The 17781-nt window shown below is 39.8% G+C and overlaps 1 protein-coding gene across 1 annotated transcript in view; it reads left to right on the plus strand.

The window, feature by feature from the left end:
- LRPPRC (leucine rich pentatricopeptide repeat containing) overlaps positions 1 to 17781 on the plus strand; it is a 151426-nt gene that overhangs the window by 110783 nt on the left and 22862 nt on the right. Inside the window, exons 27-30 of the mRNA XM_077337524.1 lie at positions 2580 to 2670; positions 9432 to 9574; positions 9702 to 9816; positions 13422 to 13548. Coding sequence (XP_077193639.1) covers positions 2580 to 2670; positions 9432 to 9574; positions 9702 to 9816; positions 13422 to 13548 — 476 coding nt within the window. The remainder of the gene's footprint in view (positions 1 to 2579; positions 2671 to 9431; positions 9575 to 9701; positions 9817 to 13421; positions 13549 to 17781) is intronic.

A 17781-nucleotide genomic window follows, 5' to 3' on the forward strand; every position in this document is an offset into this window, starting at 1 on the left:
GCTGGAAGCTTCCGTGAGCTGGAATGCCAGGAGGGGCAGAATATAAATCAAAGAATAGAATTAATTAAAATAAATAAAATAAAGAATACTATACATTCACTTGCCTTCTGTTCAACAGCAAGCATCCATTTCCCCTCTGATGAATACCCCTGGACCTATAGCATGAGTCCTGTGGGGAAGAGAGCATTCTTCCTCCCTTCCCCAAAGAGGAAAAGTAAAGTCAGGAGGAGGTCCACATTTGTCCTTTCCCTACATTTTCTGTATGTGCCACAGAACATGGGGAAGGAAAGGATCAAGATTAACTACCAAATGAAAGTTAGAAAAGAGCAAGAATCCTATAATACCTTCAAGACTAATAAAATTTGTGTCAGGGTATGAACTTTTCTTTTTTTAAAAAATAATTTTATTATTTATTATTAAATGAAGCATTTACAGAAAAATTAAGAAAAAAGCGACCAGCTGATATGGTTTGCCATCCTCTTTTAACATACATATTCAGTTCCCATCACATATTATTCCTAATCTAGAAGTTTTTACCATTTTTCTTAGCAAAGTGATTGTTAATACATATGAGAATATGATCTATTATAAGAATATATTCTGTTCTTATCTTAAATGATATAAGGTCAGTCCCCTTCATAAATTGGCCCTGACCTAAGAGTTACTGCTGCCGTCTTGTTAATACCTATGAAGTATAGTTTGTCATCCTCTTTTAGCATACATATTGGCATACATATTCAGTTCCCATCACATATTGATCCTGATATAGAAGTTATTACCATCTTTCTTAGCAGAGTAGTTGTTAATACATATGAGAGTATAATCTATTATAAGGATATATTCTATTATTGCCTTAGATGATATAAAGTCAGTTCCCTTCATATATTGGTCCTGTCCTAAAAGTTACTGCTGCTGTCTTCCCCACAGGAAATCAGGAGAGTACTCCACTGTTGTACTCATCCTTCAGGTGGTCGCATAAAATGAAATTGTGTTTTTTTCCATAGTAGAGTGTTTCTGATTGTCCTTCTGTCAGGGCCAAAGAGGTCTCTTACTTGATTCTTGCTTGCAGTCGCCTTTGAGTAGGCTCTGTATACTTTATCTATCTGGATCTCTTCCTCTGGTCGCTCAGAAATATCTCCTGATAGCTTCCTGGGTGCTGTCGCTTTTGAATAGACTCTTTTTGTTTTGCTGATCCAAATCACTTCCTGCTCTAAATAGACTTCCAGGTTTTCGGTGCTTTCCTTCCTTAAATCTGTTTTCCCAAGTTCTTCAAAGGTACTTTGAGTTTTTACATCTCTAGCTCTCTCCCCCTCCTGTTGATTAACTTCCAAACATTGAAGTTTCGTTTGATTTATTGTTGGCTGAGCTGCGTCATCAGCTGGTCTCTCCAGACCATGGGCTCCGTCCAAAAGCTCCCCCTTAATCCCACGGATTTCCTTTTCCAGCTTATTGACTGCTTTCAGTATCTTTGAGTTTCCTTCGCATAACAAATGGAAAAGCTGTGCCTTAGTTAATTCTTCCATAGTTCTAGGCAGTCACAAACTATAAACAGAAAGTCTTGTGAGGTCTCGCGGGAGCACGAGCGATCCCAAATTATCAGTTTGTCGATCTCCATATTAAGTCAGTTTCCCCCACTGAATTTTCACCAACAAATCTTCAAAGCTCTCTCTTTGTTTGGTTAGTGGGTATAATTAGCTGGGAGTCTCTCACTCGACGAAAGAGGGAATTCACTTGTAAATTGGTTGAGGAGGGGGGGGGGGGAAGAGCTTGTGGGAAAAGAAAAGAAAAAGCCAGAAAGCTTTCAATCCTTACTGTTGTAAACTTCAGCTCCTGTCAGTCTGGTAAAAGATGGTCTGGGAAGAATGTAGGGTCAGCTGGTCGTTTCAAGCTTAGAGAGTTGTTTGCGACAAGGGCGCCATCGTGACCTTGAGCACACGCCGCTGTTGATCTGGAGAGTTCGGTCTCCCTACCTCCCCACGGATCTGTAGGACCCTCAGGATGCCGTTCCCGGTTCCTGGGGCGACCGGCGAGCAGATTTGCGTATCTGCTCAGGTCTGCCAGGTGCAGATGCTCCTGACCCTCGGCATGGCTTAAGAGCTGGATAGAAGTCCAGCAATTACGGCGCCATCTTCAGTCGACTCCTCAGGGTATGAACTTTTCTGAGTTGCTGCTCACTTCTTATCTTAAGATACAAATGAAGGCTAGGAAGTAAAAGCAGAATTGACCATGAGCGAAGAGAAAAAAGCAGCTACCTTTTTCTCTGCTACCTACTGGCAAAGCTTACAATTTGCAGTTGCTCCTGACCCCTTCCTTCCCCAAGTCCTTTGGGACATAATTCTGTGGCATAGCAAAATTGCATTATTGTAAAAAATATATATATAATAAAATACTTTTAGAATCATGGAGTTGGAAGAGACCTACAGGGCCATCTAGTCCTAGTCCAACCCCCTTCAGAATGCAGGAAACTCACAACTACCTGTCCACCCCACATTGACCCCAATTCCATGCCCAGATGATGCTTTGATGTTGCTGAGTAATGTTTTATAACTATCGTATATATTTTCTTTCTCTTGTTAAAGGTTGAAGCCATGGAGAACTTGGTGGAATTGACTCAAACACTGTTTGAGTGTGATAGAGATGAGATGTATTACTATCAGTTAAAATTATACAGTAAGTCTGTGCATGGTTATTCTGGGTTTTATCAGTGGGAAACTCTCAATATTTGATAAACTAGGCTTACCTATGTCCAGAGTAAAATGGTTTGAGCCTCCCAATAATAATATAATATAGATGAAATACACACAGCTCATAATGTTCACTCCTGCCCTATGGATCTCACTTTACTCACTTCACTGGTTGTTACATTTGATGTAGGGGATGAAACTTGATAGAATAAAATTTTATTGCAGGGAATCAGTCACTGCAACAGTGTAACACAGCTACTGCCCTGAACCTTTGTACGTTGCTGCAGGTACATGAAATAGAGAGAGCCAGAGAAGCAGAAAGATTGTAAATGATTCTTACAGTTAGTGTATGGAACCATGTAAGATTACCCATAAAGGTAAAAGGTAAAGGTATCCCCTGTGCAAGCACCGAGTCATGTCTGACCCTTGGGGTGACGCCCTCCAGCGTTTTCATGGCAGACTCAATACAGGGTGGCCTTGCCAGTGCCTTCCCCAGTCATTACCGTTTACCCCCCAGCAAGCTGGGTACTCATTTTACCAACCTCGGAAGGATGGAAGGCTGAGTCAACCTTGAGCCGGCTGCTGGGATTGAACTCCCAGCCTCATGGGCAAAGCTTTCAGACGGCTGCCTTACCACTCTGTGCCACAAGAGGCTCTTAAGATTATCCATACTGTGCTAATAATAACCAGAATGCATAGGACATCCATTGAGAAAGTTGATAGCAAAACGTGCCCCCCTACAATTATAGCTGTGTATCTTTTGGCATGTTCTCAGGACTATAATTGCAGACTTTTCAGAATTTACTTCTCTCATTTTAGGGATGTGATTTTTTTGGCTTAACTGTACTCACACTTGTGGCTGCAGAAATTTATTGAATTTGAAAGAAGGGTTGGGAACAGCAACATAGCACCATTAAGAAGTCTGCGTGTTTTAATTTAGGGGGGGGAATTGGTGTCAGATAGTTGGCATACATTCTGGCAGATGTGTGAATCTGAGATAAACATTTCTCCTTTTTAATCTGACCCATACTGTATTTCATGTAGAGGCAGACGAGCAAGTGAAGTGCCGTACTAGGGCAAATGTATAACTGCCATTGGGAGTTCAGGCAATACTTGTGAATATAGAGCAAAACTGTATTACATTCCCATGAATATTCCACATCTTTTTCTGATACCATGTTGTACTGCCAGACTGGAAACAGAAAACAATTGTTGCAGAAACAAGAGCACCATTCTTGTTCATTCGGTTTGGAAGCATTCACATAGCCTTCCTGAGTTTTTTTACTGTGGCTTTGTGGTTGATATTTCCAAGACAGAATTCATACTGTAATTTCATCTTTCATATATCAATTTCAGAAGGACATAATTGGTCCAGTGTGGAGTTCTTTTTGCACTTTTAGCAGAGTAGTGTAGATATGGGGGCACTCTTGAATCTTGAGGGGACATGGGGCCTCAAATCATCTTGATGTTGGGAAGGGTCAGTTTCAGTAGTGGATTATAAAAACAGACAAGTACAGTCTTTGCTGCAAGTCATCCTTTTCCTGATTGTGATCTAGTGGCCAAACAGCTGGGTATTGTGCTTCATGGATTGCCCTCTAGCTGTCAGGCTCATATAGGCCACATTACTTGTTAAATGTTGTGGCCTTTGTTTTCATCCTGCTGCCCATGTTGAGTTCCCTCTCCCCCCCCCCTTTTCCTACTTGCAAGCTCAATTGGCTCTCTAGTTGAAAGACATCTAGAAAGTGTTTCTTTCACATGTTGCCTGACCATTATTGTGGCAGATTTATTCATAAAGTACTTGAGACTTCAACTGTGCATTTTGTTCAGCCCCATAGCCATAGGTGAAATTTATTCATTGTGCTTGAGCTGTATTCCCATTTACCAGTTAGTTTTTCTTTCAGTTTTAGAGTGTTAACTTGAATAAGGAAACATTCTGCAGTTGGCTTACTTTGGTTGAACAATAATTGAAGGTTTTTGTAAACCATCTATTTGCTTCTGCATAGGTGGTATTTATCTCTTCAGGAGTTCTTTAAAGAACGTTGCCATTTCCCATCATTGTGTAGTACTAAACCATGTCTCAGAAATTCAAGAATCCCTGTGTAATTTCTCTCCTTACTTTGAAGTGCTGTCTTGTTTTGCTGTCTACAAAAGAATTTGAAAAGATGTTCCTCTTTGCTACATACATAATTGTTTTCAATAGAAGATAGCCAAATACTTTTTCCGTCTCCGAGTGAATATCTCCAAAGCCTTTGATAATATAACCAGTATGTGGGCAACCTGTTATGCATTAGGTGACAATGCTGGAAAATTGAGAACTTCATAGCACTGGGTAACTGCAGGGTCTGGACTGGGAAGAGATAGGCGAGAGAATTTTTACTGACATGTCAGGTTTCTGAAGTCTACTTAACATATCCATACTTTCTGCAAACTACTTCTTCTAAGAGACTCCGTTGCAGGTTCAAAAGTGTGTAGCCAAAGGTCCACAGAACAGCAGTCTCTGCATCTTTGACAGCTATGGGCTTGTGCTTTGTTCAAAAACATTTAGACATAGCATGGAATAGGGATCTTCTGTTCAAAGAAAATGTCAAGCACTCTACCAGACATTCCCAAACCCTTGGGGATTTTTTTAAAGAGGCCTGTTCTCATGAGGAAGCTCTGCTACTAATGACAAGAAAGAACTGCCTCATGCTTGTATGGTTCTTCTTTTCATACATCTGTGACCATTGTCTTTGCTTCTCAATTCTTGATAAGAGTAACCCATATATAAATCAGTTGGATTAATGCATTTTTAAGTACACTTACATAGTTAAATATTCCAGTTTACACAAACATAAAATTATGTATTTAGGAAAAACAACATAAAGTCTTGTGGTGCTTGAAGTTCAGACATCTCATGAAACCATGGTTTGTGGCATCTCAGTGGGCTCTGTAGCTCCGGCCATGGTTCAGAAGTTCAGTTTTCAGTTTTGTGATTTGGAGGCTAGCACTGATCAGTATTTGCCCATTTCAGATAACATAGGACACTGTAGTTTGCAGAATCCTGGTAGTGGAGGAGTAGTCTGCAAGAAACGATGAAGAGAAGGCAGGAAGATAAATGTTTTCCTTGTCACCAAACTACGGTTGTGGTACATCTTACCTGGGCAATAAGAGTCTTCAGCAGAGGCATGATGTGCCAAATGGCCATGAAATACAAGAACTAGTACTAAGCCTGTATGAAAATATATCTGAGCCCACACATAAATATAGTCAATCTTGTATGCATAGAAATGTCTCATCCGCTGCTACCCATAATATTTTTGGTATGTATTTGTGCCCATTGATGTTTGACAAGCGCAGATATCCCTTTGTGGATCTGTTGGTGTGGACTGTAGGACTGTAGGACACAAAAGCTTATTCCACAATATATTTTTAGTTTTTGAGATGCCACTCTGTTTTTGATGCAACAGACTGACATGGCTACCCATCTAAAACTATATTTAGGATACTTGGGTTTTCGATTCTTTTGAGGAAAAAAACATGATAGTAGGTTATTTGCAAATGAAAGAACATCCTCGTTTTCATTGTCAAAAGGGCTTACTGTATCCATTATCTTTTTTTGTATTGCATTTCATTTTCTCAGCAGTTACAGTGTTTGAAAAATAAAGTGTATTCTAGCTTTACAAATCCTGGTTCGCCATAATGAAGCAAATAGGCTCAAAAATCAATCTTTCTTCAATAGGAGGGAGTCCTCTTCATTCCCAACAGCATCCTGTCTCCTTCCAGTTGGTTACTCACATTGACAATATGTCTGCTGAGAGGAAAAATCCAAATAGATAACTTTTTTCAAACTCTCTCCTGCAAATTCTTCAGTCAGCAAGAAAATGCATAACCAATTCCATCTCCTCAAATAAATAGAAAGGTTTGCAGCTTTGCCATATTAAGACAAGAAATAGACGCATTTACTTAAATGTGGCCCTTCTAAGCCACCTATTAAAGTTGTTGCATGGACTGGTGTTATGCTGTTTCTGTAGCTATTTCTATGTATTAAGAGTCACTAAATTGAATTTTTCCTTTGGTGTTCAAATGTAGACATGCAGCTGAGTGCAAACATAAAATCATTTTTAAAGAACCTTATGTCCTTCATGTTGTATACAGGCAGAGTGCGTCTTTTTCTGCTGGCAGTTATCTATGGATGACTGGGGGATAGGTACCTCTCACTGCTAAGGGGATGGGAATGGACCTTGAAAGGGGTCCTTCGGGGCAGGACATAGGGCATTCTCCAAGTCCCCCACCAGATTTGAAAACCAAGAGGTCAAAACAAATAATACACAGAAGAGAATAGGTGGTAGAATGGACTGTGCCATGTCAGACTAGAGGAGGAGGGTCACATTTCATAATGTTCCCATGTGTTAATAATTGTATCCTTTCCAAACAGAAAGGTAGCACAGTGTTACATTTGCATGGGCTACCTCATTTGCCTGAATGTGTCAACTAGGCAGTGTTTAATATGTGACACTGGTGAGGCAAATGCATTCTGCCATAATGTTTTTCATTTCACAGCATTTCATTTTAACTGTTATCTGAGTAGAACAGCATTGCTGCAAAGTCCTACAGGTGCCTCTGCCAATATCATGTTTAAATTTGGCCTTATGAGAAACCATATGAGAAAAACAAACCTCTTGTAAATGTTCCTCTGGCCAGTTCAGTATACTCAAACCTGAAAAATATTGGCATTTTTGCTTGTTTGTGTGCAGGTGTAGGGTTTTTTTAACTTTTGTTTTTGTATACCCCTAGTAATCATAAATCTTGTAAAAGAAAGTTTAAGGTAGCAAGGTGGTAAATTAAATTATCTTGTTACATTGTAAAAACTACAAAGGATTGACTTTTTGATAATTACACATTAACATTCTGTGTTACATCTCTACCGAAAAAACACAAGTTCTAGCTAAAAGTATCTGATATCAGATGCCTCAGAGCAAAATGCAAGTCAAAAATTAATGCATAGTAGATGCTCTACTGTTAATATGTCATTCTGAACAAAGTGTTTGTACATATTTGGTCAAAAGTGTAGTGGGAGAGTCTTCACCTTACTAGCCAGCTGAAAGATTTTCAAAAATAAAACGAGATTACTGTTAGGAAGAGTTGTGTTTTTCATTATTTTATATAGTAAACATTATAATAGAACAGGTAAAGTAATTTCTTATCAGCAAACCAAAGCTTCACTTAAATTCAACTGTAACTGGACAGAAAGTAAATTCATATGAGTAGCCGTGTTGGTGTGGATCAGCAGAGTAAAGTTTGAACTTTGCTAGAGTGGACTCAAACTTTGGATAGAAAGTAGAAAGTCATGCTAGTTATAGGTACAAGCTTCTTAGGTCAGACTCAGCCCATCAAAAGACAGAATATCACCAAAAGTCATTATAATATAAATATGGCAAACTAATAAAATGACAGTACACATGGGGGAGTTAACATATGCACCTAGCAGTACTGCTTAATGGCACAAAGTTTTTAAGTGACATGAGCTTTTTCCAGGCCAATGTTAAACAAGTTATTCCATCTTCTATTATTTATAAGTCCTCTACTAACAAACAGCTAAGGATAGTATATGTGGTTCTGATGTCCATGTTTTATCCTTACCACAACCCTGTGAAGTATGCTAGACTGAGAGGGTCTTGGTGACCTTGATGGACCAGGGTCTTGGTGACCTTGATGACTAAGTGCACATTTGAACCAGGTGCCTCCATCTTAATTAGATATTCTATCCTCCACACAGCACATCCAAAATCAGATAGATGTATTGGCTTTCATAGGAACATACTCCCTATATTTCTTATTGGTCAAAACAATAACCCCTAGAAATCACTAATGGGGGCCTCCTCCAAGAAAAGTATTTTGACTCCTATAGAACACTTTATTTGTCACCCAACACTAGCAGTTCTTTCAGATCACATAGCTTTGGAATGACTGATCCCGCCATTGTTCTTGTCCAGGATTCATCTGAACAAGAAGATAGTGCCATGATTCAGTTTTTTAGTCTAGTGTCAGATGTAGTGAGGATTGATGTGAAATTTTTAGGTTACATTGCAAGATGTTATGCTGTCAGCCACCTCTTGTTCTTCATTGTAGAGCTTTTTTTTTGCATTAATTTAATCTTATGCCACTTTTAGAGGAGTTGTATGATATTTTATAGCCCTGTGAGTCTCCATGCATATTTAATATAACTCTCATGAAATTTATTACTGTACTCCATTTTCTTTTTAAATAATAGGAACCCAAAAAAAGTATATTTGTGTTCTCTACTAAGCAAGTAAAGAACCCCTTGTGGCGCAGAGTGGTAAGGCAGCAGACATGCAGTCTGAAAGCTCTGCACATGAGGCTGGGCGTTCAATCCCAGCAGCCGGCTCAAGGTTGACTCAGCTTTCCATCCTTCCGAGGTCGGTAAAATGAGTACCCAGCTTGCTGGGGGATAAACGGTAATGACTGGGGAAGGCACTGGCAAACCACCTCATATTGAGTCTGCCATGAAAACGCTAGATGGCGTCACCCAAAGGATCAGACATGACCCAGTGCTTGCACAGGGGATACCTTTACCTTTACCTTTTACTAAGCAAGTAAGGCAGTTGATTTGGACCAGGTTTGTAAAACAAGAAATTCCATTAATTTCCAGAGCGCATTAAACCATCTTACTGTGGAAAATGTCAGTGTGGTTCTGTTAAGTGATTCGTGTTTGTTTGATTTTGCTCATTCTTAATGTCTTCCTTTCAGAGCAAAACAACAATGTGGAAAAGGCTGATACCATTTGGACTAAAATGCAAGAAGAAAATGTCGTCCCACGGGAGAGGACCTTGAGGTTACTCGCAGATATTTTTAAAATGAATAATCAGGAAGTTCCTTTTCATGTTCCCGAGGTATATTTCAGTTTTGGTGTTTCCTGGTGAAATATTTGCATTGAAGAATACACATTGTTAAACTGGATATTAAGAAAAAATATAAGGAGAAGATAACAATGTTTGTGTCAACTACTTTCTTTTTTAGGCTTGGTATGATGAGGATGTCTACCCTACCCTTTATTCCTCTTTGCAGCCTTCTGAACAATCTCTTGATCGTCGGCAGAAAATATTCATACTCTGCAAAAAGGGTAAAGTTGAACGTAAGTGAATTATTATTTTGAGAAATGTGTTAACATTTTAAATACCGCCCTGGTGATCTCTACTACATAGCAAATGCTGTGCTGCATAAAAGTACTGCAGAAACAGATCTCTAAATCATACTAGATCTGTATTTCTTATATATACAAGCACTCTTTATATTCGTCCCCCTCCATCTGTGATAAATAATAGCTTTGGGCTAATTTATCACTGTGACCATTATTTGTTGTAGTTGGAAAGGTTACTCCTCCCCCACCCCCATTTTGGTTAAGTTTGAACATAATACATTATACTATATATATTATATTTATATACTGCCCTCCCCGGAAGCTCAGGGTGGTTTATATAAAAGTTATAAACAATACAAGAAATAATCCATAACTGTAACATTAATACTAATAACTGATATTTGTAACAGTGCAACAGTGCAAACAGGTCCAGGAGCAGAGCGTACTGATGGAGTTCTGGGAGGGAGGGAGCAGGAGCACTTCAGATGTTGTTGGTTATCCCTGGTCTCAACCAAATGTCTGGCGGAAGAGCTCCCTTTTGCAGGCCCTGCGGAACTGTTTTAGCTCCGTCAGGGTCCTAATCTCCTCTGGGAGCTCATTCCACCAGGTGGGGGCAAGGACAGAGAATGCTCTGGCCCTGGTTGAGGTCAGGTGGCCTTCTTTAGGGCCAGGGACGATTAGCCGGTTGGTGGTGGCGGAGCGTAGAGCTCTTTGAGGGGCATAGGCAGGGAGGTGGTCCCTCAGGTACACTTGGCCCTGACTGCGTATGGCCTTGAATGTAATTACCAGAACCTTTAGCCTGGTCCGAATTCAACTGTCAACCCCTGCAGTTGGTGAAGATTGGGCCGGATGTGGGGCCTCCACGGTGTTGTTGTGAGGATCCCGGCCACTGTGTTTTGGATCAGCTGTAGTTTCCGGGACAAGGCTAAGGGCAGGCCTGCATAGAGCAAGTTACAGAAATCCAGTCTAGAGGTGATTGTAGCATGAATCACTGTGACTAGGTGTTCCGGGGCCAGATAGGGCGCTAGTAGCTTGGCTTAGTGATGGTAAAATGTCAGCCATCAGTGCATGTTTGAGTAAATTCTAGAGGGAGTAAATTCTAGAGGGAGGATGGCTATCTTTCCTATTGGACAAATTAATTCTCTTTCTTTTGGTGTTAACAAAAAAAATATCACCAGTGACTGCTTTTGTTGCATATTTGCCTCTCTGAATATATTCCCCTTATAGCATTATGCCAAGTGTCAACTAGCGTAGTGTGTAAGAGCAGTGGCATCTAATCTGGCATGCCAAGTTTGTTTCCCTGCTCCTCCACATCCGTCTAGTTGGATGCCTGGGGCTCATCACAGTCCTGGTAGTATTGTTCTCACAAAGCAGTCTTTTCAGAGCTGTCTCGGCCCCACCTATCTCACAGGGTGTCTGTTGTGGGGTGAGGAAGGGAAAGCGATTATAAGCCGATTTGAGACTCTTTCAGGTAATAAAAAGCAGGATATAAAAACCAACTCTTTTTCTTCAAATACAAACATGCTGGCAATTCCTGGCCCCAAAGAGGTCCACCTGACCCCAACCAGAGCCAAGGCCTTGTTGGCCTTTCCAGTTGACATCTGGGCCCTGACAGAGCTATCAAACTTCTTCCTGTGAAACAGCACACAACCACCAGGCCTATGGTTGAAGCCATGGCAGGTTGAAATCATGTGGGGCTCCTTCCTCTCCTTTCCCATACTCTTCTCCCACTTGGGCCCTATTTTTATCATTGTAATGACCAAATTGGCTGACTTGTGCACCAGTTGTGGGGAGGCAGAACACAATTTTACTTTTTTTTTTTTTACTTTTATTGAACTTTTATTATTGTGTGATGAATTAACAATGGTTGTGATTGGGAATGAGCAGTAAATAAATAAATAATAAATTACTGTGTCATACCTTGTAAGCATTTGGTTGTATCTAGAAATTGGGACAAACTTATATGATCTAGTGGGAGGGGAAAGAAAACTCACATTAAAAGTGTATGTATGTGAAGGGGTAATTCTAACCCCTCTCCTTCCCAAAAAAATCATGTGCTATATTATTTTCTCAAAAGGTATTCCCAAGGAGATGGAAATAGAACAGAACCTATTCAAAACTAACTTGTTGTCTATTCAGCTCACACTTGTATTCAACCCATATTCATTAGGGGGTTACTAACAAACTAGAACATCCCTCAGTAGCGGTCACAGCACCCACAGTGTTGCCCCACTCCCTAAATCACTCCCTCCCCAAAGGATGGCCATAAAACCCATAACACTATTTGTCTTGAACTGTCCAGGAACAGTGCAAGACTGAGAAGGTGCAGTTGTGTTACGGGCAAAATCTTCTATTACACACTGTGATGTCTCAGAGTGCGCCTTTTAGATATTAGACACAAATTTATGTATTGAAAACATAAACATTGTGGATTAAAAAAAGTTTAAATACTTGCATGTGACTCTTTAAAATTAATCAATATCTTTGTAAGAACCAACTGGTCTGAATATATGCAACAGTATATGAACAGCATCTGTCCCATAACATGAATACTTGTGAGTCATTTGTCCTTGAGCATACCGTGACTTAGGTATAAAGGATCCAGTAGAACTCATATTCAAAGAATACGTGACTGATCTGCAGTAACAGTTCAAAATTGTTTCTCATTTATTCTCTTTTTTAATTTATAAATTTTCAAATACAGGCTGAACTAAAATAACATTTGCTTCTGCAGGAAATATAGGATCTTAGGTACTATCGTGGTTGCACTTGTATTTCAGATGTTAAAAATTACTTGGACATTTCTGAACTTAGTAAAAATTCAGTTTTTTTTCAGAAGTAGGGATGAAATTTTGGAGGTTACATTTCACTTTCTACAGAATGTTTACAGTAGCATCATCTTGTTTCAGAAAAGTAAATGACTGAAAAGTGTGGTTACCTTTTTTCTTTCTTTCCCTTTTTTTTGATAATGTCTTTTCACAAACTGACAGTTATTGTGAATGTGTGAAATAAAACTGTTAATCAGTCAAATAAATGCAGCCTTAGTTTACTTGTTAAATATCTGTATATTTGTAAATTGTATGTTTTTATGTAAATCTTGTCTTAGCCAAATAATTTGATTTCCCAATACTGAAAACACTGCCAGTATTTGCTGCCATGCTACTGTGATACAATATCAGTGTAATTTCCTGCCTGAGAATTAGGAATAGCATTAAAATTGCATGCAGCATGTTGGCCAAACTAGTGGCATAGTCACTTAAAAGAGGACATGTGTAGATGTCTGAAGCACACATTGCTGAAGTCATTACTGGCCATAGCTGGGTACATTGTGTGTATTTTTAATGAAGCCAAATTTTAGTTACTGAGAGTTTAGGGGGGAATTCTGTATTTTTAAGAACAATTACACAGAAAAGATCATCCACTGCAGTTGAGAAAACAGTTTCTTAAGCATAGCTTTGAACCCAAAGATACCTGAAGAAAAGTGGGATAGATTTGTTTCAAATGCTGCCTTTTAAAAAAAAAACGAAAAGATGTGAAAGCTCTTTTGCTGCATTTCGGTACAAACTGACACATCAATTTTTTTTTAATTCTCGTTGCAGAAGCATACAACATTTTACTAGAGGCACAAAAGAAAGGTATTATGCTTGATGCTCAGGATTATTCCTTCCTTTTAAAAGCACTGCTGAGTGAGGGTTGTCTTGAAAAAGCCCTCCAAGTAAAAAATATGTAAGTCTTAAATCTGTACCTTTGTAACTTGTATAAAATTATTTCATACTTTCATTTTCAGGTAAATGTTTTGTTTTCCTATTAGAAACATGGTCTTGCATGGGAGCATCATAATGGATGGGCATTTTCAATGTGCTGTATGTCATAAGTCAAAAAGAAGGTGGCATTCTTGGGTCATTTTGTATCTAATGGTGCATCACAACACAACCACATGCTTGGTACATTTAACAATTTAACATATGCACACATCATCCAAACACCATTCACTTTATATGGCTGGTTAGTCCTTAAGGTCCAAAAGCCAGACATGGAATGCTGCAACAGGGGCTTTTTAGTGAGTGTATTGACAGAATCAGTAGGAAGTCAGATTTAGTGAACTGATCATAAAATTCTACTTTAGGCATAAAATACAAATCCCATGTCATGTTTGCCATTCACTACAGGAAAATCTGTCAGAAATGTAGCTGTGCTAGGGTAGTTGATTAAATATGCAGTGGCCTTACCAGGGAAGTAGTTCCTTCGTTATAATTTTTTAATCTTCAAAATTGGTTCAGTGTTAAAGCTTTTGAAATAAGGTTAGCACATTTTACCCCAATAAATTATATTATGAAATGTTGAGAAATGGAGTGGGCTGTGTCTATTCAAGTTTAATGCACAATTAGATTCTGCAAAATAGCATGATCTAAAGTTCTATGAACATCTAGAGAGAATACATTTCTTCTGTGGTACTGTTGTGCAAGCACATACAAATATTTACTGAGAGCCAGTTTGGTGTAGTGGTTAGGAGTGCGGACTTCTAATCTGGCATGCCGGGTTCGATTCTGCGCTCCCCCACATGCAGCCAGCTGGGTGACCTTGGGCTCGCCACGGCACTGATAAAACTGTTCTGACCGAGCAGTGATATCAGCACTCTCTCAGCCTCGCCCACCCCACAGGGTGTCTGTTGTGGGGAGAGGAATGGGAAGGCGACTGTAAGCCGCTTTGAGCCTCCTTTGGGTAAGGAAAAGCGGCACATAAGAACCAACTCTTCTTCTTCTTCTTCTTCTTCTTCTTCTTCTTCTTCTTCTTCTTCTTCTTCTTCTTCTACAAATATTTCTGCTACACGAGGTCAAACAAGAACAAATGCACTTGCCATACAAGGTATTGTACTTGTAGTGCAAAATTCTTTGGATACCTTGTAACTTTCCTCACAAAAGATCCAGGGCAAACTGCTTAGCAAAGATAAATAGCCTGGTGGAACACTGCTTAGTGCAGGCTTTCTCTATATATATGAAACCAGGGTCTTCCAGAATTTTAAACAGTTCCAGAGGGCCTATAAAGAATGAGCTGTTCTTCCAGGGTTATGGTTGAGGCCAGGAAATTAACACCAACAGGATGCTGGCTTTCCGATCTGAGAACCTTTCTGAAACCGTCTAAGAAAAACATGCTTAACACTGACCCCCCCCCCCAATAAGGTTCTAATAAGTTTCCAATTATGAGAAGGCAGATTTTAACTTAATTTAAAAACCTAAAACCAATTTTTTTTAAATTAATGTTTTATTGTTTATGTAAAAGAGCCTCTTGGGGCGCAGAGTGGTAAGGCAGCAGACATGCAGTCTGAAAGCTCTGCCCATGAGGTTGGGAGTTCAATCCCAGCAGCCGGCTCAAGGTTGACTCAGCCTTCCATCCTTCCGAGGTCGGTAAAATGAGTACCCAGCTTGCTGGGGGGTAAACGGTAATGACTGGGGAAGGCACTGGCAAACCACCCCGTATTGAGTCTGCCATGAAAACGCTAGAGGGTGTCACCCCAAGGGTCAGAGATGACTCGGTGCTTGCACAGGGGATACCTTTACCTTTACCTTATTGTTTATGTAAATTACTGGAATTGAATGTTTTTAATCTTGATGTTACCCACTCTGAGCCAACTAGGGGGGAGTTAAGAATATTATTATCATTATTATTATAACTATTACTACTATTAATATGCACAAACCCTGTTTACATCATTATATTACTTGTTATAGGCCAGTGGTCCGCAACCTTTTTCAGGCTGCGGACCGGCGGCAGCAGGGGCGGCCGCGCATGCGCTGTCAGGTCGTGCATGTGCGTTTGCGCCATGTGCAGCCGCAAATGCGCATGCAGGGCACCCCACACGTGTGCATACGCAGGGGTGCCATACATGGCACAAACACACAAGCATTCCCCCCCTCTGCCGTGCAAGCGTGGGAGTGCCACACATGTGCGTTTGCGGCCGCGCAAGGCACAAACGCGCCTGCGCGGCCCTGCGCAGGCAGGGAGCCACGGCCCGGTGCCAGTGCCTTTGCGGCCCAGCACCGGGCCATGGCCCAGTGGTTGGGGAACACCGTTATAGGCAATACAGAACCTCTAAGGTACTCTTGCTTTACTATAACTAGCGAAATAGCATTATAATAAAATCTGTCAAGTCAAGGCAAAGACACTTGGTAGCCAGTCTGGGCTGTTCTTGAATGATGCATTTTGGGCTTCATTCTTAACTTCATTTAATCTAATGGGACAGGTTTCACACCAATCAGTGGCAGGAAGAAGAGGAGGAAAGAGTGAGGGAAGCCCTTTCAATTGGTCTGCTTGACCCAGCTAGTGCATGTCTTCATTAATAGCTGAGTGTTCTGCAGAAGAGGGAGTGAAGGACAGTGAATCCTCTTCCTGTTTTTACCAATTTGTAGTTGATAGCTGTCTTAAGGTTTGTTGATTTAGTTTTTGCTTCTGGGGAAAAAAGGGGGGCAGCTTAATTAATAATAAATTGATGAAGCATCCAGAATCTAGAAGCAAAGGCTGTACTTGTAGGTATAAGGAACATTGAAACAATAGGTTTTTTTTTCTTTAATTAAAAATTTGATAAAATAAAAACACTTTATGTCGGCACTGAAACACCATTAATAATGGTGGGGAAAGTTTAAATAATTTCATAGTCAGGGTAATACTTCTGAGAAGACCCAGTCCTTCATGACTGTGTCTTTTATCTTTGAATGAATTTGGATACGAATACAAATGAGTACATTGTCCATGCAAGTATATAAGGGAATATGGAGGTCTTCTGGATACTTCTGTCCCAGATCTCATAGTAATATATTTGTCTGGCTTATAAGAGAGACTAAATTAGTAGGGATTGTTTTTCTAAATATAAACACTTAACAAAAGTTTTCTGATGCTTGTGGCCAGTCAGGATTTTTACTCCTTGGAGTCTTATGAGTTTTAGGAATGGTTCTAAAATAGAAATGTAGTAGTATTGGAATGAAGGATTAGTTCTGTAATAGTGGCTAACATCTATTTAATCACACTGAAGATTGGAAGATTGGAGAAAGTAAATCCTTTGTTACATGTAATTTACAGTCTCATGCATGAATTGTTGACTTAAAGGCTTTGACAGATGGGACAAAGGGAAAAAAGCGGAACTGAGCAATGGACGCTTAGGCAGGGATTAAGGGGATTGGTTGGGAGAGTAGGAAAATCCTGAGTCCAGTGACTGCCTTTGTGGGTTCCAGAGGCTGAAAGTGACTGAGAGGATAGTCATATTGTGTACTCAATGAAGGATTTTCTTGGGATTGAGGAGAATAATTTAGCAATGACCCTGCTTACCTCCCAATCCGCTCAACTCATAAGTTCAAGTAGGTAGGCTGCTCAGTTGTTTGCCACAAGATGATCACTGCGGTTTATCTTGATTGTTGATATGGCAAATGGCAGGTGTACACATGCTCCTGCAAGTAGGGGTTTTCTGTGAACCTTGTAAAGTTACCCTGAGATAGTAAAATTTCATTAGAGAAGGTGAGGGCATTTGACGGCATACGCATAAAATGCGAAAGAAAACTTTTGGTAGTCTGCCCTTTAAAGGTTTGTAACTATATTACTAAAGCCGAGCCCCCCCCCCCTTTTTTCATCTTTTTGCATTGTAAGGGATATAGAACTGACGAGTTGAAATTTCATTTTAAATCAGCAAAAGAAATATGTAGAGTTTTTTTTAAAACCCTGTATACATCTAGATGACAGAAATTTGAAAATTAAATCAACCAAATGATATGGTGTTGGTTCATAATATCCTTTTAGTTTATATTTAAAATATACAGTGCTGAAAATAAATGTTTCATTTTTTATTGTGGAAAGAATAGTTTTACATTTTATAATTATGGTGACTGTTTTAAAAAGAAGAAAAAGTATCCTGCTTAGGATACAGCAGAACAATGCAGGGCATGCAGTTATTTTCGTCATCTAATATGTCAG

The sequence above is a fragment of the Paroedura picta genome, chromosome 1, assembly GCF_049243985.1.
Source record: "Paroedura picta isolate Pp20150507F chromosome 1, Ppicta_v3.0, whole genome shotgun sequence".
Lineage (NCBI taxonomy): Eukaryota > Metazoa > Chordata > Lepidosauria > Squamata > Gekkonidae > Paroedura > Paroedura picta.